The sequence below is a fragment of the Sturnira hondurensis genome, unplaced genomic scaffold, assembly GCF_014824575.4.
Source record: "Sturnira hondurensis isolate 20B ecotype Veracruz unplaced genomic scaffold, ASM1482457v3 Scaffold0018525, whole genome shotgun sequence".
Classification (NCBI taxonomy): Eukaryota; Metazoa; Chordata; class Mammalia; order Chiroptera; family Phyllostomidae; genus Sturnira; species Sturnira hondurensis.
Window position 1 is genome coordinate 2277087 of NW_028091156.1, and position 21685 is coordinate 2298771.

The 21685-nt window shown below is 37.6% G+C and overlaps 1 protein-coding gene across 1 annotated transcript in view; it reads right to left on the minus strand.

Annotated features, from left to right (window-relative positions):
- The window catches only part of AHCTF1 (AT-hook containing transcription factor 1), a 68046-nt gene that overhangs the window by 25692 nt on the left and 20669 nt on the right, over positions 1-21685 (minus strand). Inside the window, exons 5-20 of the mRNA XM_037069517.1 lie at positions 20428-20635; positions 18608-18724; positions 15454-15538; positions 14305-14455; positions 10464-10596; positions 10203-10384; positions 9738-9799; positions 8846-8974; positions 6699-6789; positions 5635-5724; positions 4049-4189; positions 3299-3403; positions 2370-2463; positions 1699-1822; positions 1481-1537; positions 545-691 (exon numbers count right to left, since the gene is read on the minus strand). Of these exons, the coding sequence (XP_036925412.1) occupies positions 545-691; positions 1481-1537; positions 1699-1822; positions 2370-2463; positions 3299-3403; positions 4049-4189; positions 5635-5724; positions 6699-6789; positions 8846-8974; positions 9738-9799; positions 10203-10384; positions 10464-10596; positions 14305-14455; positions 15454-15538; positions 18608-18724; positions 20428-20635 (1916 nt within the window). The remainder of the gene's footprint in view (positions 1-544; positions 692-1480; positions 1538-1698; positions 1823-2369; positions 2464-3298; positions 3404-4048; positions 4190-5634; positions 5725-6698; positions 6790-8845; positions 8975-9737; positions 9800-10202; positions 10385-10463; positions 10597-14304; positions 14456-15453; positions 15539-18607; positions 18725-20427; positions 20636-21685) is intronic.

A 21685-nucleotide genomic window follows, 5' to 3' on the forward strand; every position in this document is an offset into this window, starting at 1 on the left:
CAAAAGCCTCATACTTTGAGACTTCCTTAGGCTATTATATAAAATCTTTCCATCACCAACTTCTTACATCAAAGCCAAATCCTGAGTTTTGTGGTTCCCGCAACACATTAAACATTTTTCTAACATAATCACCATATTGGCACTATTGGCAATCGTCTGTTTGTTTCCTTCTTTAGGCAGTGACTATTTTATCTTTGTATTCTTACTGCTTATGGTAGTGATGGTATTGGTTAAACCAACTCTTTACATTACCTCTAGAAGTAGAATGCATCCTATCTCTAATATCAAATTTAATTGTTACATATTTTTATTTACTATTTATTTTTTAACCCTCACCTGAGGATTTAAAGAGAGGAAAGGTGAGGAAGGAAGACGGAGGGAGGGAGGGAGACACTGGCTGCCTCCTGGAGGACTGGGGAGAGAACTACAACCCCTTGCTGTACGGCATGATGCTCTAAACAACCGAGCCACTAGGCCAGGGCTAATCATTATGTATTCTTATAGTTTACAAAAGCTTTCATTCTATGTGAACTAACAGACTTACCTCATAGTCATTATGATCTATCAGCCAAAACCCTTGAATAAGTTTAACCTGGTCCCAAGAAATGGCAAAGGCAGTTGGAAATGATTCAATGGCAGTATCTGTTTTGTTTGGGAAGGAATATATAATATCAAGTAGCAAATAAATGGTCTTTAAAAACATGATTAAGGACAATAAACAAAAAGGAAAACTATGTACATATTTGTAATAGGCAGCAATAGAATACAGGAGGAAAAATTCTTTAAAGACTGCAGTGCTCAGAAAGCTTTTATGGACATCCAGCTAACGGAAGTATAGTTTTATTAAATGTGGGTACAGCTAATTCCGCAACCAACTTCAGCCTCAATTTTTTAAGTACCAATATGAGTTGTATTTAGTTAATTACAAAGGAGATGAATTAAAGCATACCTTCTTTATGAAACCAGTAGCTTAGCAAATTTAAGAATCAAAAGCTATAGGCAAAATTCCAGTTACCCAGCAAAACCTGGCAGCTTAAGCAAGCATATCATATCTTATAAATCATAAACTTATTTGTAATTTATGAACACATTTTTAGACTAATAACTGATATCAGTATAAAACCTTTATTGCAAAGACCACGGGGCTCAACACAATGTCTAAGGTAACATTAAGCTAACGTACATGTATCTAACTCAGTACATAAGTTAACCTATTTGAGAATGACTACTTGGCCAGTAATGTTTTACAACAGCTCTTCTTAACTTGGGTAGTGTTTCAGACACATTCAAGAATCTGATGAAAGCCATGGACCCCATCCCTACAAAAATGAACACAAAATTTTGTGTAGTTTTAGGTTAATCATAGACCATTTGAACTCAACCTACAGATCTTGGGTTTAGGACCCTTCCTTTAAAAAAAAATCAAATTTTATGATTTTAGTAATACATGAGTTATTTGACTAAAAATTTTAAAGGATACAATAGAATGTTTGCTTGCTTCAGTAACATTGTCTAGCAGGTATATGTCAAGTAGTGCCTATAAAAGAGAGAAAAAAATTCAGTGCATTTTATATTCTCATTCATTCAAGCTCTTTGTTCTTCCCAAGCCTGTGCCAAGTGTGAAGGCACAACTAAGCGTATCTCCCTCCCCACAGCTCTGCAGACACTGTAAGTGGCATCATGTCACGGCAAACGTACATGTAGACTAGGAGGAGGGTATTTTCCTGTTCCGCCTTCATCCCGTTTCCACAACTTCTCAACTCCATCTCCTAACTGAGAAACCATTCCATCGATCATCAAATAATCAGGGTTCCACTTCCCTCTGCAATAAGGGCAACATTATGGATTATTTAATACCAGTGGTCATTATTATCATCATCAAAACAATAGCATTAAACTCAAAAGTAATGACCCCAACTACCAAAGGGAGAAGAGTTGAGGGGGAAATAAGGGGGGGAAAAAAGAGTCGTCCAAGTGCTGAAATGTAATTGTTAATGGAAAAAATGTAAAATAACTAATTGGTGATATATTTTATGTATATCAGCTTCCAGTCTTTTTCTGAGTAAGAATTCTCAGAAAAAATACATGCTGAAGTTATAGATTTTCTAAGAATGAATCATGGTAAACAGTCTTACTTAGGAAATAAGAGCTATTTACTCAAGTTCTAAAATAAAGCTGTGACCATTATTAGGTCAACACAAACATGACAAATAAAATAGTAATGTTGGTAACAAATTCTGATAATTTGCTGAGAATTCCACCCATTTAATCATCTTATAACGTGATGAATTCTGTTCTACCTCCGAAGGCTCAAGTTCTTACAGAGGAAATTTCCAAAATTTTGCTTGAAGGTTCTGGATGTACTATACCTTGATAAAAGCTCACACTTCTGTCGACGACTGGTGTAGTAGTTCTGAATTACAGGGTAGTTGTAGTATAACCTTGACAACTGCACAGCATCATCTAGATTTTTTTTAAGAGTTGGAAAAAAAGCTAGTAATATTTCCAAAATTCCCAATAATACTTAGGTTACACACACTGATATTTTACTATAATTTTATATTGTTTAATTTGTAGGCTCCCTAAATTTGAGTAAGACTACCCATCCCTTTATTGATATATGCATAAATGAGAAAACCTAGTGTCTCATAAACATCTGTAACAAGGATGCTAAGAGAATTGGGAAAGAACAGGAATGACAGCAATTACGAACAGTGGGAGAAGCGCGTTCAAATGACATCTAACGCGAATCCTGGAAATGCAGGAGGTTAGAGGCTTTAGAAGCACGTATATGCTAAACAAATACAGTAAGTCAAAATTCTCTAGTGCTTGATATTGGCATTAATCATCAGATAAAAGCAGGTTATTTAAATGATGGCAAATCATATTAGGTAATAGCCACATTAAAAACCCCTTAGGAGAAAAGGCTGACAAACCAGGTATGAAATGCATAGTTCTATGGAACTAAACATAGCTGGTGGTAGCACTACACCAACTATTCGCAGCTATGCTTTGTCAAATATTCTTTCCTTCAAAATGTCATTCAACCCAGTAAACATGTATGGAAACCCGTGTATCAGGCATGGGGAGAGGCACTGAAGACACAAAGGGGGAATGAAAGAAAAGAAGTTACAAATAGAAGAAAACGTAAGTGAGGAGGTGGAAGCAAGAAAACCCAAGACACTAAAACACAGCAACAAAATTATAAAGATGTAAGAAGCTTTCTTTTGAATATCAATAAAAAAAGGAAAAAAAAGACGCTTTCAGTTAATATTTACAGATTAAGTAAATATTTTACCTAAGCCCTCTGGTAAAAGACCAGAATGAGAGAACCAAAGAACCATTTGTGCATACTGACAGATGAGCTGGGAAACCATACACTTATTGGTTAAGTTCATACGACCTGTAAAAGAGTTAAATATCAGTTAAGTTTCAACCCCAAATGAAATATCAAGATACTCAAAAGTTTTCAAAGAACTAATTAATTCCTTGATGATTTTTAACAATGTATATATGTTTTTTAACAAACTTAGCTTAAACAAAAACTTTCCAAAATGCTAACTCGACTAAAATAGATGTTTTAGGTAAATATGCTTCCATCTTAGCTACACTTATTTCCACTTAGTTAATTTCAGAAGTCAAATTTATACATCAATGCAAACTATATAGTATCATTCACACAGGTTGTTCACACCAGGCCTTTAAATAAAATTAACTGCTTCATTTAAATGGCAAAACAGAGAAAAAATTTACAATGATCTCTGAATAAAAAGTTAATTATTTTAAGAATAATTCAAAAAACTTCTAGTTCTACTATAAATACATTACCTTAACAGCATTAAGTTTAATTCCCAAATCTCTCATGGACTATTTAAGTATGGGCTCATGCTACATTTAATATTTTGTAGCTTTTCATAAAAAAAATACCAGCATTTGAGAAATAACAGCCTTCTGCACAATGATCCATCTAAGACAGGAATTTATTCTTTCTCAAAGTCAAGAAGCAAAATTTAATAAAACATTCATTTCTGTAAGACAAACAGCACACCTCTTTCAGTGATCTCTTGGGCCTCTGTTACAAAGCAGCTTAGGACTGTGTTAAGATTGCTAAGAAGCAAATGGCACTGTTGGACAGACTGTATGGTCTGCGGATCAATGAAACGGCACGAACCATCAAACAACGGGGTACCTTTCAAGGATAAAATACATACTTAGTTTCAAAACAGTAAATCTGCATTAAACTCACAACTGCACACTTCCTCAAATTCATACGGACAACAGAATCAATCTATGTATTATGATATTAACAAAAATGGCAAACACCCTCAAGGAAACTAGAAGGGATACCAATTATTATTTTTTCAAATGTAGCACAAAGGAAAGTGATACAGACTCAACCTCAGATTCACTAAAAATCAGTTCTATTCATTAGGTGTTTCTCCTTCAAATCTTTTATACCATTAGTTTTATATACCCTATTGTTTTGCAATTAATATTTTTTAAGAACTTTTGTCCACTTCCAGTATTGTTCAAAAGTGAGACAGTAAAATGAAGACTCATACATAGACTTATTACAATTAAACTGTAGGATGCTATAATTCACTATAGATTCAGTTGTCCTTTCAAATTCAAGGCTCAGTTTATAAATCCTTTGGGAGGGTATTTTAATTGCTACTGGTTACATCTTTTGAAGATTTAATTGCATTGATATTTATATGTAATTGCAGTAATATGTGTGTAATATTTAACATGTAATTGAAAACAAGTATCTTAATTCCAAAGCCTTCCTTCCTTGAATCAAATTATTTGTTTTATGTTCTGGCTGGGTAGCTCAGTTGGTTAGAGTATCATCCCAGTAAGCCAAGGTTATAGGTTCACTCCCCTGGTCAGGGCACATACAAGAATCAACCAATGAACGCATAATGCACAAAGAAGTGGAGCAACAAAAATGTTTTTCTCTCCCTAAAAAGTTTTTTAAAAATCCTATTAAGAATACAATTGGGAAAATTTTAAAATACAATTTTTAAAATTCTTTTGTATAAGGGGACTAACGGGTAATGGAAAAAATACAATGAAGATTAAAAAAATACTTCTAAATACATTTTACTATCACCTACAGGGCAATCATGTTACCTTTTAATATTAGTTTTGCATAAATTGGGCATAATGAGTTTTTAATACTCACAAGATACCTCAAAATTCAAAGTGTATAACAGACTAATACACAAGACTATCAAGACGGAAAATGACACACTGATAATAACATCTTTTAGAAACGGAGATGAGCTTTACCCCAGTATTCAGCTTCTTTATACACATATTTTAAATAAAAAATGAGTGAGAAGAGGAGCTTCTGAAGTTAGTGGCATATTCTTCTTACTCAATCATAAGCATGTTTCGTAAATTAAACTAAGACCAAAAGACATATAAGGTATAATTCTGAAACTTGCTACTGTGGACACAACATGTTGCTAGTTAACAATCTGTTGCAAAATCTTCATCAACAAATAACTTTGTCACTCCAATATTAAAAGAAAGTTTTCTTTATACAGTTTATAACTTCAAAATGATTAGAATTATTATTATTATGTACTTAAAAATATATCACTATTAGTTTCTTAATATAACACTTACATAGTCTGTCAAATTCCTCTTTTGTGAGAATCACTTTATTCCACGTCCATTCAAGAACAAAGCGCAAATTAGCAGCAGAATTTGGTTGTTCTTATTTGCAAACATAAAAAGAAAAGAGATTACCAATTACAAACAAACAAAAAAAAAGTAACTTTCATCAGAAAAACCTGACAGAAAATCACCCTAACCAAGTGAGCAAGGAAAAATAATCAATAATGGACACAAACCAGTATCACGTATCTTTTTCAGTACAGTACATCCCTTTATGTGAGAAGTCTAAAATCTGAATTTAATCATGAGAAAAAATCAACAAAGTTGAAAAGCAGTCTACAAAATAACAAGGTTATATTCTTTTTTTTAAAAATGTCAATTTTTTGAAAGACAAAGGCTTAGCAATTATACCAACTTGAGAAATTAAAAAGATATGAAAATTAAATGCAACATATATTCTGGATTGAACTCTGATTCCCCCTACCCAAAAATGCTGTAAAGGACATCACTGGGGTCATTAGTGAGCTTCCAGTAAATTCTGTAGATTATCTAATCTACATGTTAGCAGTGTTAATTTTCATGATTTTTATAGTTACAACATAGTTTTTATAAGTGAATGTCCTTATTCTTAGAAGGACATTATACTGAAAAGAAGCATGATGTCTTCAACATACTCTCAAATGATTCCGAAACCCAAATAATGTGCGTATGTTTGTAAGGAAGGAGAGGAATACATACAGCTTGGATAAATCCCCAGAGAATTTCACTGAGTGAGAAAGAGCCAGTCCCAAAAGTTTACATACTGTATGATTCCATTTATGGACAAATGTTAAATGACAAAATTACAGAAAGAGACTAGCTGCCGCCAGGGCTGAGGGGCGCGGCTGCACGAGGGCACCCGGGGGGTGGCAGGAAGAGTACACAGGACTTTTCTCTGTGGCCCTTTAACGGCGCACCTGAATGTGAATGTACAAATGAATAGCTCCAAGTGCAGTTTAACTAACCGCTCCGCACAGACAGTGAGCTGACAATTTTCAAAATAGAATATACTTTTTCATTAAATATCATCTTACCTTCTGTTATCCACCGTCTGATATATCCAGTCAAAAGTCCCAGGGAACTTGTGTGGATTGCTGCTGACAATATAGCTTTTAATTGTTCTTCCTACATCAGAAGAAATTTAATGATATGAAAGAATGTATGATCAGACTCAGAGGTAGCATGTTCTATGTAGCGCAGAATACAAAATTTTAAATGCTTAAAAAGCATTATGAAAAAAAAGTATTATGACTTAGTAGGACAGCTGTATCAAAAAGACAATAATGAGCCCTGGCTGGTGTGGCTCAGTGGACTGAGTGCGGGCCTTCGAACCACATCATCGAGGTTCAAGTCCCAGTCAGGGCACATGCCTGGGTTGCAGGCCAGTTCCCAGCAGGGGACTCATGAGAGGCAACCACGAGTCCCTCTTTTCCCCAGCCCAACAGGGCTGTTTGGAAAAGCTCAGTGGCCCCAGAAAATACCTGGGGTTTCCCCACTGAAAGGGCACACACCTGTTTGTCACCCTAAAGAAAGCCTCCGGATGCGCTTACCCTCAAAAAGAGTTTATAATCTGCTACGGACTCACGTTACACATAAACAGCCAGCTGAGGACCACTAAGCATTAAGGATAGCCATTAGCATCAGAAGGACTAAACTAATAAAAAGTGACTCCAGGAAAAAAAGAGATAATAGAGAACTAAGTAAAACTCAACATACACAGAATATCATTCATCCATAAAAAAGAACAGATGACTATGAATAATGACCAAAGAATAAGAGCTCACAGAAATTTAAAATTAGATTCAAATTTTAAAAGTAGGAAAAAAAGGAAGACAATAATAAAAAAAAAATCTCCCAGAAAAAAGAACCAGAGGCAAAAGAGACAAAGAGCTAGAAAGATAAGGTAATAGAAGATCAACTCAGGACAGCAAACATTTGCCTAAGGCAGTTTCACAAAGAACAAAAAAAAAAAAGTTCAGATAAAGTTAAGGCAGTGTGATAGCCTAGGAAAGGGGTTTTGTTTTGTTTTGTAAGGCCATTTGAAAACACTAGAAAAAACAAATGTTACAATCACCTGAGTTTTTATTTCCATAAAATGAAGTATTAGGGGGAAAGAAAGGAAGGAAGGAAGGAAGGAGGAAAAAAGGAAGGGAAAGAGAGAGAGAGATCAAAAAAGAAATTATTAAATATTAGCTGTAAGTGGCAAACAATGAGCACCAGTATTTACATTGAATACATATTTAAAATTAAAAGGCTTTCCCCACCAACTTATTATGTCACTTATCTGTAATTATTTAAGCTTAACTCTTTCTGCTCAAGCAGTGTTTAAATTAACAGAACATTTTCTCCTTCTCCATGGGAAAGGGACTTGCGGTCATTTTCTTCTATAACGCTTTACTAGCAAATACTGAGTTAAAATAAATGTGTATACGAGCTATCACCAGGCACCTCCTGATTGGTCCGATGTACTGGGTCTAGGAAAACTGGAGTGGACTAAAGACCACTAGCAAGTTAAGATTTTAGCTTGCGTGACTGAGTCTGAGTCCTGTAACTATTGTTTTGCAAGACATTGGAATGTTCACTAATAGGCTTTCACAAGACACTTTTCTCTTTAGAGCAGTGGTTCTCGACATACTGTGCCAGAATCACATGGAAAGCTTTATTAAAATAGATTGCTGAGCTCTATTCCTGAAGTTTCTGATTCAGTAGCTGTAGGGCAGGAATCACGAATATGCACCCTAACAATTCCCAGTGAAGCTGGTGTCAGGGATCACTCAGGGACCGTACTTTGTTGCCAGAGACCATGAGCTTCACCTAAGTCAATGTGGTTGTACTCAAGTGGTTTTGTTTTCTTGAACCCACACTATTCTCTCTGGGGGCTGGAAAAGGGCCTCTACGCTGTTATAATGACTTTTACTTATGACATGCCTGATGCAGGCACGCTGTGCTTCCTTTCCTATAACGTCTATACAGCTAAGTGAACCTGGTGCCAAGTTACGGCCAACTGGATCCTGGGACTACGACGTAGTTTAGGTCAAATCCAAGACCTTATTTACTGATCACGTAGAATGGGCATTATACTACTTACCCTACTTTTGCAGAAATTATCTAACAGATTCTAATCCTAATAGTGAGACAGTAACATTACACACAAAAACACATAGTTACAAAATCACCTCACCTGACTTAAGCTGGAAGGCTGAATATCAATGAGTCTTGGTGAGAGAAGGCCAGCCACAAGACATCGATTATAACCATCAGAAATGACTTCATTGATAAATGGTCCTGATTTCTTTAAAAAAGTTAAAGTCTGTAACAGATCAATAAGATATCAATACTCAATCAAGTAAATAAATTTAAGAATACTTAATAAACTCATTGCCCTATTTTATACTTAACATTTTGAATAAAACTAAAAACACCAAAATGGAAATTGTGGAAGACTCCATCTCCACAATGAAATGAAAGAAACAGTTTACAGGATGTTTAGGTAAATCAATGCTTCCTGATTATAAATAATACTGTTAAGGGCACTTCACGTCACGTACCTTGTGTTTTTATGAAAGGTAATCCTGTCACCTTCTCTAAAGCTGATAGACTTTAGACAAATCTCAGTGAACCAAACACACAAACACACACACACACACACACACAACCCCTGGCATAATATAAAAGAGATCTGATATGCTGTATAAATATGGCATTCATCCACATCTAGCCGATTATTAATTAAAAGATCTTTCACTTGATGTTTTCCCGGGACAGTATTTTTCAACATGTCATCAACGACCCCTGTGCTGGGCACTGTCACTGACCTAGGTACCTTCCTCGCATGGCTTTATTTATTCATAAGCTTTTGAGAAGAGGAGAATTTAGAGGGAGGATAAAAAGGGATGTGGTGTGGCAATGACCAACTTTGCTCTTTTCCCTGGGGTTCAAGTAGCTAACCCCCACGGAGAGCTGCTGGAGACATCCCAGGGACTCTCACTAGCCTAGTGGAAGCTACCATACAGTTAAGCCCATGACGTGACTCGAGTTCCAGTAAGAGACACTGTCGCCGTGTTGTTACCTACCTCCTTCTGAAAGCCAGTGCAAGTTATACGAATAACTCCAGAGTTTAACAAACAAGTGGCATCTAGAAAAAAGATTTTTAAAAACCCACTTTAATATTATATTTGAGATGGCAATGATACAACAGAATTTATCTTAACAGATTCCTAGCCAAAGTATCAAATTATTACAATAAGTTTTAAAATAATTTTTACAGGTATTTCTATCCCAACAAGATACTAAACCTTATCCCAAATGCACTAAATGTGAAATACTTTATCTTTCCAAATTCAAAAGTGATGATTTCTTTATAAAACATGTAAGTATTAAATTTCTCATGTATGTTATCGATTTAATTTCCTAAGTTATCCACATATTAGCTGACAATGAGATATGGATAATACTGTATACATAAACACATATTTCACATAAATACACACACACATACTTCTATGCTATTTTTCTCAAAAGGTTAGAGTAATACATACCAAAATTATAGGAACTTGGGTTAAAAAACTGTTCTGGAGGTGAATATGAAGGGGAGACTCCTCGACTTAAACTTCTCTCGTGCACCAACACATCCAAGATGTGATGTGGAGAAGTACTACTCACAACAGAGTCCAAGGACCACAACGCAAAGTAAGAACAATTATGTAGGTATTCTCCTGATCTAAAAGAAAAGTTCACAAAGTCATGAAGTCACTGAACTGCTACAGATACACATACCAAATAAAAAAAGAGAATCATACCTTAAAGAATCTGGCATTTGGGCATGATACCAACGATTTATGTCAAAAATCCCCAAATATATAGAAGGCTTTCCTTGTCCATATATATTCACTTGCCAAGTAAAGACTGATACACTCGTCTCAGGAGACAGTGCTAAAAGAAAAAGCTAGTATTAAAAGATAGAATAAACTCAAAGTAAAAACCCCAAATAATATTTATAATGAGACTTGCACATAAATTCTTATTTGTGAAAACACATTTTTGTCATGTGCTTTGTAAACAGAGATTCATTCACTTGTATCTTGACTTTTTTATATTTCAAAAACACCTTATCAAAAACTACTCATCCGAAAAATTATATTCTGGCTCATTTCAGTTAACACCTTGTCAGCTCTGAGGTTTAGACTTAGGAAGTACAAAATGATTTGAATGAATAATCTTCCAAAGTGGTACACAGCTAGTACCAGAATATCAGCACCTAAATGAATGTCTTTAGACCTCAGAGCTTAATTCTTTGGAGGAATTCTGGCTGAGGAGGACTGAGCGAGCTATATGGTAAAGTACCTGGGTGGTGACCATGGAATGAGAAGACAGGAACATTCGAAAGACATCAATAGAAGGAAAAAGGAAAGTAAAAACATGAGACCTAACTGATGGGAAATACAGAAAAGAAGACACAAGTGGGTAGTCAGAGAGTTTTATGAGTTCTGGTTTTGACATGGTCAGTTGGATGTGAAAACTGGACCACTAACAGATGTGGGCTGAAAACAGAGACAACTCCTTGGTGAACGAGCTACCCATGAAAATAAATCCCAACCAGAACCAAAGCATGGTTCTGGTGAGCATTCCCAGAACTGAATGAACCTACCACATCAGCACATTTAACCCTGTGACACCCACCCTTAGAAAAAGGTGTAGCTTAATTGTTCCACTTGCAGACAGACATGTAGGCTGAGAAATGATCCAGTTTGTCAAGGTCACAACTAGTGACAGACCTGGGGTTTGAATCCATGTAAGTTTCTAAAGTCTATGTAATTTGTACTCTGCCAGAATGTTTCCCAGGAAGACGGAATCACATTAAAGAAAACAGAGAAGCCCTGACTGGTGTGGCTCCGTGGGCTGGGTGTCATGTGGCAAACTGGAAGGTCATTTAATTGATTCCTGGTCAAGGCACATGCCTGGGGTTGTGGGCCAGGCCCTGGTTGGGGGCGTGCAAGAGGCAACTGATCAACATTTCTCTCGCACACTGATGTTTCTCTCCCTTTCTTTCTCCCTCCCTCCCCTGTCTCTAAAAATAAATAAAATCTTAAAAAAAAATTAAAAAAAATTAGAGACAACCAAGGCATGTTTGTCATGTCTCGAAAAAATAAAGAGAGAAACATTATTCATAGATTACTCAGAGATTACTCACAGTAGTCAAAACTAGAGACCATTTTTGTTTTGTGTCAGATTAAAATACAAGAATGTCTCATTTCCTTCAAATGTTCAATTTGTGAGTTCTGTACAGCCAAGTGGAGAACAAACACCCAGTACCTCATACAGACCTGGATAAATTCCATAATTAGTATACCAATTTCTTAACTACCAGGAATGTAAACTCTAGAAACCAGTATGTATGATAAACTTTAAATCAAGATTTTAATTAAATTTCCAAAACCACTTAAAGTGTATTTTATTGATTATGCTACTGCAGTTGTCCCATTCTTTTTCCTCTGCTTTACCCCCCTCTGCCCAGTATCCCCGTTCCCTCCAGCATTCCCCCACTTAGTTCATGTTTGTTGTACATGCAAGTTTTTTAGCTTCTCTATTTCCTTCACTGTTCTTAACCTCCCCGTATTTTGTACCTGTCAATTATGCTTCTTATTCCCTGTACCTCTTCCCCCATTCTTCCTCCTCCCCACTGAGAGCCCTCCATATAATCTCCATTTCTGTGATTCTTCTGTTCCTGTTCTAGCTGTTTGCTGAGTTTGTTTTTTTAGGTTCAGTTGGTGATAGTTATTGGGTTTGTCATATTACTGTCCTAGTTTGGATCTTCTTTTTCTTAGGTAAGTCTCTAACATTTCATATAATAAGGGCTTGGTGATGATGAACTCCTGTAACTTGAACTTATTTGGGAAGCACTGTATCTGCCCTTCCCTTCTGAATGATAGTTTTGCTGGGTAGAGTAATACTGGATGTAGGTCCTTGCCTTTCATGACTTTGAATCCTCCTTGCCAGCCCCTTCTTCTTCTTTTTTTAAAGGTTGGTATTTATTTATTTTGAAAGCGAAATGGAGGGAGGGAAAAAGAGAGGGAGAGAAGCACTAGTGTGTGGCTGCCTCTCACACGGGACCTGGCCTGCAACCGAGACATGTGCCCTGACTGGGAATAGAACCAGCAACCCTTTGGTTCCCAGGTTGGCACTCAATCCACTGAGCCACACCAGCCAGGGCTTGCCAACCCCTTCTTGCATGCAAGGTTTCTTTGGAGACATCAGCTAATCATTTTATGGGAACTCCTTTGTAGGCAACTCTCTTGTGTTCTCTTGCTGCTTTAAGATTCTCTCCTTTAATCTTTGGCAATTTAATTATGTCTTGCTGTGTTCCTCTTTGGGTCCAACTTCTTTGGGACTCTCTGAGCTTCTTGGACTTGTATGTCTATTTTTTTCCGCCAGATTGGTAAGTTTTCTTTCATTATTTTTCAATTAAGTTTTCAATTTCTTGCTCTTCCTCTTCTTGCACTCCTATGATTTGGATGTTGGTACATTTAAAGTTGTTCCAGAGGTTCCTAGGCCTCTCCTCCTTTAAAAAAAAAATTGTTTCTTCATTCTATTCTGACTTAGTTTTTTTCCTTTCTTTTGTTCCAAATCATTGATTTGAGACCCAATTTCCTTCCCTTCACTGTTGGTTCCCTGTATATTTTGCTTTATTTCACTTTGTATAGCCTTCGCTGCTTCTTGTATTTTGCAGCTGAACTCAATCATTGTTTTAAGCATCCGATTATCAGTGTTTTAAACTCTGATAGGTTGGCTATCTTCTCGTTGCTTAATTCTTTTTCTGGAGTTTTCATCTGTTCTTTCATTTGAGCCACATTTCTTTGTTTCAGTGCACCTGTTATGTGTAAGGGGCAGATCCTTAGGTATTTGCCAGAGCGGTGCAACCCACTTTGCTTCCTTGAGGCACTGTCATGTGGGGAGGGGTCAGAGAGGGGACAGTGCACTTGTTCAGCTTTTGCCCTGCAAAAGGGCAAAAAGAGAGAGAGACTGGCAGTTTCTCCTGCCACCACAACTCCCCAGGTTTTTACAGCCAGATTCTCTGAGTCTTTATCTTGCTGACATTCCAACCCTGGGTTGCAGTGTGTCTCACTCTCCAGTTGTTCCTCCCAGTTTATTCCCACGTGGATGTGGGACGGCGTGGTTTGCCAGCCACCTCCAAGGGACACATCCTCTGCACCCCAACTGCACGTCTCCGCCGCTCCTACCAGTCTGGATGAATGTTTCTTCTTAACTTCTTGGTTGTCAGACTTCCATACAGTTCAATTTTCTGGCAATTCTGCTTGTTTTTTGTTTTTAAATTGGTTGTCTCCTTCTTTTGGTTGTGCGAGGAGGTGCAATATACTTACCTATGCCTCCATCTTGGCTAGAACTCCAAAGACTTCATTTATTTGAGAGAAGGGAATGGAGGGAAACATCGACCGGTTGTCTCTCGAACACCCCCAACTGGGGACCTGACCCACAACCCAGGCATGTGCCCTGACGGGGAATCGAACCAGTGACCTCTTGATCTGCAGGCCAATACTCGACCACACCCATCAGGGCTAAATCAAGATAAACCTTAAATCAAGCATTCACGTGGCATATAAGAGTACTTTGAACTAATCTTACCTTCACTCATCCCTTCCTCTCTGTCACCATGAGATCGAAATTTCTCTATACTCTGGCATCCCAATAGTCTGGTGTTACTGGTCTGTCCCCTCAGAGGAAATGTGCCACCTGTGAGGTCCAGTGTGTACCTTTCTTCACAGTACTCTAACCCCTGAAAAAATGTACAAAAATCTTTACCTGAATACAATTATAAGCAAAAAGTCATTCTAAAATTAAATATTCTCTAAATTTAAAGATTTTTCACACAATACAAAGATAACAAATGAATCTTAAAGAGAACATATCATTTATAGGGGCTCTAAAATTTTATATAGCATAAATCACTTATTAAGTAAAAGGCTAGCTTTAGTCTCTCAAAAAATACCAATAAATCTTCTAAAGCTGTCACCGAACACAGGAAACCCACGCACTTTTGGACGGCATGTAAACTGGACTAACCACTGGAATTAGATACACACACACTCGAGGCCAGCAAACCTACTCCTATGTTTTCACTGAAATTCTTGCTCTGGATTAGCTGGTAGTTTTGGGGGTTTTTTTGCTCTTCAGTCCCTTTAAGAATATGACAGAAGATAGGAAACTTCCCCCCCCAAATGCACAATCATAAAAATGCCACACATAGTTCAGGGACTCGTAGATTCCTGTCCCGGAGCCCTCGAGCACTGGGTTAGGAAATCCTGTTCTAGGGAATGACACGAGAGGGGGGACCAGGTGGCTGTCAGCAGCACCCCACCCACTCTCTCAAGAACTCAGCCAGAAATATAGTCACGTGAAAGGCTAGATGCATTTGTCCTTTTACAATGAACCGTCAGTGACAAAACTGTTCATAGAGTTACCTCATGGTTTACTGCTTGGTATATTAGAGCAGCAAAGGGGGTTATTTCTCCTGGGTACCATTTAGGCCATAAGCTTCATTCTTGTCCAATTTGCTCCCTTGAGAAGCAAATGATACCCGTAGTGCTAACAGTGCTACCTTTTTGTAAAACAGCTGGTCTCCGAATCCCTAATCTAATAGGTTTTCCATTATATTATGAATATTTTACTAACTTGAATGTAAGAATAACTGTTCAGTATCTTAAAACAAAGACTTAAGCCAGGTAAACAATGACTAAAATGGTAATATGAAGCTGTATTACTGTTACCATTTACCTCATATAAGATTTGTCCTGATGCCAAACACTTTCTATCACCAAAGGCCAGCTGAAGCAGATGAAAACTCAGCACATCCCCTTCACTGAAAGAAAAAAAGATTAGCCTTTTCTGTAGTATTTCTCCTAAGAAATACTTTCCTATTAATTATATTAAGCCTCTATTACTGTCCAAATCAATTTAGTTTGCATTCAACATTGAGAGTATGTGATAGAACTAAAGTCACTGTGAAGAATTCAGTTTTACTTGGTTGTTTTCATAAAATGCTGTCCTTTGAAATAAATACTTTTCATTTTTTGATTCTAATTAAGTTAAGCTGATGGTGTTTGTATACTTTAGGTAACACTTTACATATCAGAGACTACATAACTGCTTGCCCAGTACTCCTTCTCCCTTTCTTCAGCAGCTCGGCTTTGGTCAGGCACAGCTGCCTACAACACACCACAGCACCCAGCGTCCTTTGCAGCTCGGCACAGCGGGCTCAAGTTCTAGCCAACAGCACGTAAACAGAATTATCCAATGGCAACTTCAGAAAACCTTCCTTAAGGTGTTTGGTTTTGCTCCTTGTCTTCTACGCCTTCTGTCTGGTCTTATCCTCCATATTAAGGCTTCTACATAAAATGAAGGTGTTGCCCTTTGCCACGAGGATGATAGTGATACCATAAGAACATAAAGCATTGACACCAAATCGACCCTGCACTACTCAAGTACAGAATGCAGTAGGTATTACAGGCACAGATTTCAAAGCCACACTGTACTGTCTGAATTTGAATTCTTATTCTTATTAGCTGATCTTTTTTAAAAAGATTTATTTTATTTTATTTTTAGAGTGAGGGGAAGGGAGGGAGACAGAGAGGAAGAGAACATCAATGTGTGAGAGAAACATCAATTAACACCTGTCACACACACCCCTAACTGGGGACCAGGCCTGCAACCCAGGCATGTGCCCTGACCAGGAATCGAACCCCTGACCCTTCACTTTGCAGGACGATGCCCAACCAACTGAGCCACACCAGTCAGGGCAAGATCTTTCTTAAAACATTTCTTCTTCTTCTCGGCTTCCAGGACACCGTGCTGGCCTCACGCTCCTCATACTACACCATGTTTAGTCCTCTGCTGGTTACTCTGCCCTTGTGTTCTCAGTCTCTATTTCCAAGTGCAGAGGTTTGCAAGGCTCCCTTCCCAGCTCTATTCTTTTCTCTACCTACTCTCATTCTGAGGCCCGTGGTTGTCAATCTTGATTGCTTATTATTTGGTCACCAGAGGATCCTTGAAAAAACATGTATGTTTAGGCCCTACCACCAGAAACGGACTTAACTGGTGTAGGGCAGCAAGACCAAATTCAAACACTCATCCCTGCCTACACATCCTATACAATAAAACTAGTTCTCCTATTCTAGCTCCACCAGTGACTGCTCTGTGCTGTACCCTAACTGACCCTGCTTCTTCCCTGAGACATTTTACTAAGACCTTCGGATTCTTTACCCCGGATCTTCACAGGGCTCTCCTCCCTACCTACCCTCATCAGCTCTGTTCAAATATCCCTAACTGCACAATCAGTTCCCTACTCCACCACACTCTGTATCTCCTTTCCCAGCTTTATTTTTCTGTATCACTATCTGAAACTATATTAAATATATTGACTAATGTATTTGTTTACTATCTGTCTTCCTCAATGAAATATAAAATGTAGAAGAGAAATTTGTCTATGTTCTCTAGAACGATTATTAGCATATAGTAAATGCTCGATGATTTTGTCCAATAAATAAATACACGGATCATGACAGCCTCTAAAAGACCAAAGATTAAACAGGATACACTGCATACAACCAACATCAGAGAGAACACAAGTCAGTTTTTCACTTACTTGTCAGTGACTACAAAACTAAATGTGGCTTTAATTGTAATTGATCACCACTATGGCAAACGCTGAAGACCTACACCCATGTTAACTCTGTAGTGCTACGGTCCCTTTACAGTGGTATTTTCCCCTTTATTTTGTTCATACAATGGCTCTGATGTGAAAGAGAAAAAGACTACATTTGATTTAGTCTTTCTGATTTGAACTTATAATCTAAATTTGTATTATTTTTGTCCATGTATTATTAATAACAATATAATAAGATGCTGGGGGGAGGAAATAAAAAATAACAATGAGGTGCTAAGAAATTCAATGATGAGGGAGATGGAAGAGACTCTGTCACATTACATTCCCTGTAACGTAAGAGATTACTCTAAGAATGATTGAGAGCAGTACCCTTGGTATACGCCACACTCAGAGGAACGGAACACGGATCTGACCCAACCAGAGGTATCTGTCTCTAGTATTTTCTCCAGGATTGACAAGTTTCATCAGTGGCAAGTCATTTCTTCATTCACTCACCTACTACAGTGTAAGGTATGGCAAAACCTCAAAACTGGAGACATCTAACACAGAAACCAATATTATCCCCAATTCAAGTACATAAAATCTAATGGGACTTGGGAAGAGAAAGTACTGGAAGCAGTGAGTGGTCAAGATCACAGCATTTACACCACAAATTTTAATTTCATTTTCACTAAAAAAGAGATATAAAAGAAACTCAATACTTGTACTGATCCAGCACTGGAACAAGCTTAGCCACTGGAAATGAAATTGAAAAGAAAGATCTGTCTCTAGTTGGAGTTAGACAAAACCAGAGCTTATGACAGAGAAAAATTCACCAAATTAATCCTAAAAATATACTGCAAAGGCAGGTAGAAGAACTATGAATATTAGGGATAAATAATGAGGTGTGTAAAACGAAGAGGAAAAAAAGAAATGAGATTGTAAAAGAGAAAAAATGTTCTTACAAGAGAACACACTATGCCATAAAAATTGCCCAAAGTAATAAAAGGTTGCCTGCTCATCTGAATTGGCTTAACTCTTGGAAATAACAATGAAAACAAGTCAAGCAAACCCAACTTCTTCTCACTGATGTCTAAGTATTACTCAAACACACAGAAATAATCATTTAACTATTCAAGTCATTTCAACTACCATTCACTAATTCACGGAATTATGTTGCTTTCACTAAAGAGAGACAACACAGTACAAAGTACAAAATTTCCAAAACTAATTAACTGCTGCTCCGTTCTGACAAGTATTTTTTAAAACCACCGGTATCACACTTACCTATCTTGTGTAGACTGAACAGCCCACAAGTAACAGCAGTTACGAGGATCATTCTCAGGTTCTTGGAAAGTAACAGCATATACAGGAACCCTTCCACCTTCCAACTGTGTGTAGTATCTAGAAAAGGCACAGGAATTAGCACATGCTTTTAAATTAGAGCTATGTGAAAAAAAGGCTGGTGTCTCATCGGAAGATTTTGCACTAGAGCTACTACTGTTCATGTGACCATCTTATCTTTAAAAACACACAGGGGACAGGACAAGACAAGACAACGGGCACGGCATCCATCCGTCAAGCAGACCTGGAGGATCAAAATGCACGCTCATTCCCCTCCACACTGTGAACTAGCCCTTCCAGCACGTATCAGTGAATGCCGCCACGTACTGCTGCGCACTAAGACATACCCTAGACAGGGCGAAATACCGCCACAGCTCTCCATTTTAGCTGTGTGGGTGTGACAGCCAGTCTCCTCACTACTACAACAAAATGAGTGAGAATCCAAAGAGTTCCCATAACACCTTAAAAGGCATAATTAGCCAAGAAATGACAGTGCTACAGAAAACACTGCAGAAGCCAGATTCCCCCGGTACTCTCTCAGGAGCAACTCAAAGACAAGAGCTGGTAAGAAGGAATCAGCAGAGAGAGTTGAGATGACCCTTCCACTGGGAGCCTCTACAGAGCAAACAGCCCTGGCACTCCCCTGGTACCGTGTGGGAGACTTGACTTTGAGGGAGTACAAAGACAGTCTGTGTTCACCTAAGGGGCTTGCAATGCTCTAGTATGATCAAAGAACCTAAAGGGAAGAAATGGGCCTGTTTGAGATGAGGGAATATTCTTATTTTCCACCTTTCTTTTCTTTATTTCAAATTTGGCAAGTAGGTACCAATTTGTCGGCAAGACTAAGAGCAGAAAGTTCCAAGGGTGCCCACTATGTTGACTCATCGGCAAGATAAATCACTCAGAATGGCAGTCTAACATACCTTGAAAAAAATGAGTATTAAGTTTACAAGTTAAGATACAAATAGGCATTTACTTAACTATTAATAGAGATTAAATTAAAAACCTATTAATGCTCCCTGGCTGGTGTAGCTCAGTGGATTGAGCACAGGCCTGCGAACCAGAGGATCACAGTTCGATTCCCAGCCAGGGCACATGCCTGGGTTGCAGGCTGGTTCCCTGCAGGCCAACTCCCAGCAGGGGACGCATGAAAGGCAACCATACATTGATATTTCTCTACCTCTCTCCTTCCTCTCTGAAGATAAATAAATAAAATCTTAAAAAAAAAACCCTATTAATGCTTATTTGCTACCTCCCTCAGTAATGGGTTATTTCCTCAGCAATTTTATCACCATAAATATTAATAAAAAGTATCAGTATAACTGTATTTGGGGATTTTCCACAGCATAAAAAATTTTAAACAGTCCTTTACAGCTCTGACTCTTTAAAAGGCCTTTGTTTTTCTGTCAGCTGTGAACTACCACTTTGTACATCTTTACACATATGGCTGAGAAAAGTACTTCGGAAAGAATTCACACTAGAGTTCATCTTCAGAGTCATGCTTAACTAGCAAAATGAACACAACAAATGACATACCTTTTAAATACACACTAAAAGAATCAATGTAAAGTCATTCCTTTATTATATCAAGTCATAAGTTAATACAATGAAAATTATTCACTCCTTCAATCATTCATCTATCCTGCCTTGTTCTCCTCAGGCTAATTTTTAAATATTTAGAGAGTATGAGTTACATTCAGGAAGAAACTACCAAAAATCTACCAAAGAAACTACCCAAAATCACAGAAAACAGCGGGACGTACTCTCTCTTCATAGTTTTCATGTTCCAGAGTGCCAGGTAGCCATCCGAAAAACCGACGGCGAGCTGATTCGTCCTGCTCAGGTAGCTGAGGGCCGAGATGGCCGTTCCCGATGGGCTTCCCAACTGGAAACACAGGTGGCGTCCCTCTTTTATCGCATTTTCTCTGATGTGTGGCACTTCAGCTGGGATACCAGCTATAACTTCAAGGTCTTTAAAAATAAAAAAAAGTGAAATAAACTATAAACAACGTAAAAGAAGACAAGCCACCCATTATTCAAGTGGCAACTGAAGACCACTGGGGTAAATCAAAATAAGATTAGTGACAAAATATACTGAACTATAAAACAGCCACCGTTATCTACTGAAATTCCATTAATTTTCAAGATACATTTAATTATGTAATTTTAGCCCAAATACCTCTCTTGGAAAAAAGTCTGGTTTCAGGGATGGGGCAGAAAATACAGGAGGTGAGCCTGGTACACTGTAGTATGAGAAATCTAGAAAACTATTAAAGTCTAAGAAGAGCCCTGGCTGGTGTAGCTCAGTGGATTGAGCACAGGCCTGCGAACCACGCGATCGTGGTTCGATTCCCAGTCAGGGGACATGCCTGGGTTGCAGGCCAGTTCCCAGCATGGGACTTACGAGAGGCAACCATACATTGGTATTTCTCTCCTTCTCTTCTTCCCTTCCCCTCTAAAAATAAATAAGTAAAATCTTAAAAAAAAGTCTAAGAAGAATTTGTCAGACTACATGAAAGAGAACATTTTAAGCATCAAAAAACAAATGACCTGAAACTAATATAAAATAATACAGAATGTAAACTGTAAGTGAAAAATAATTTTAAAATAACAGTAATAATAGTAATAATAGTAAAGTAATAGTAATAATAGTAAAATAATAATGAAATAAATAAATGAAACACATTAAGTAGGTCAAACCTCATGAGTTTCTGCTCTCCTCACCTACAAAAAACCTTACTGAATCACCGGGAATAAGCAGATAACAGCTTTTTACTCTAAAAATCAGTACTTAAATGAACGGTAAGCATCTATCTGCATTTTCTGTAAAAACTATGTCAGGTTAAACAAATAGCCCTAGTTAATGAGAAAATTCTTTACATTAACAGAAGTTTAAAATAATCACCTAATGAAAGAAGAGATTTAGGCAACAATCTCAATAAATAAAACAATTAGTTCAGAACAAGATTTTCAGCCTTAGCTCTAATGACGTTTTTGGTCAATCATTCTTCTGGGGGAGGT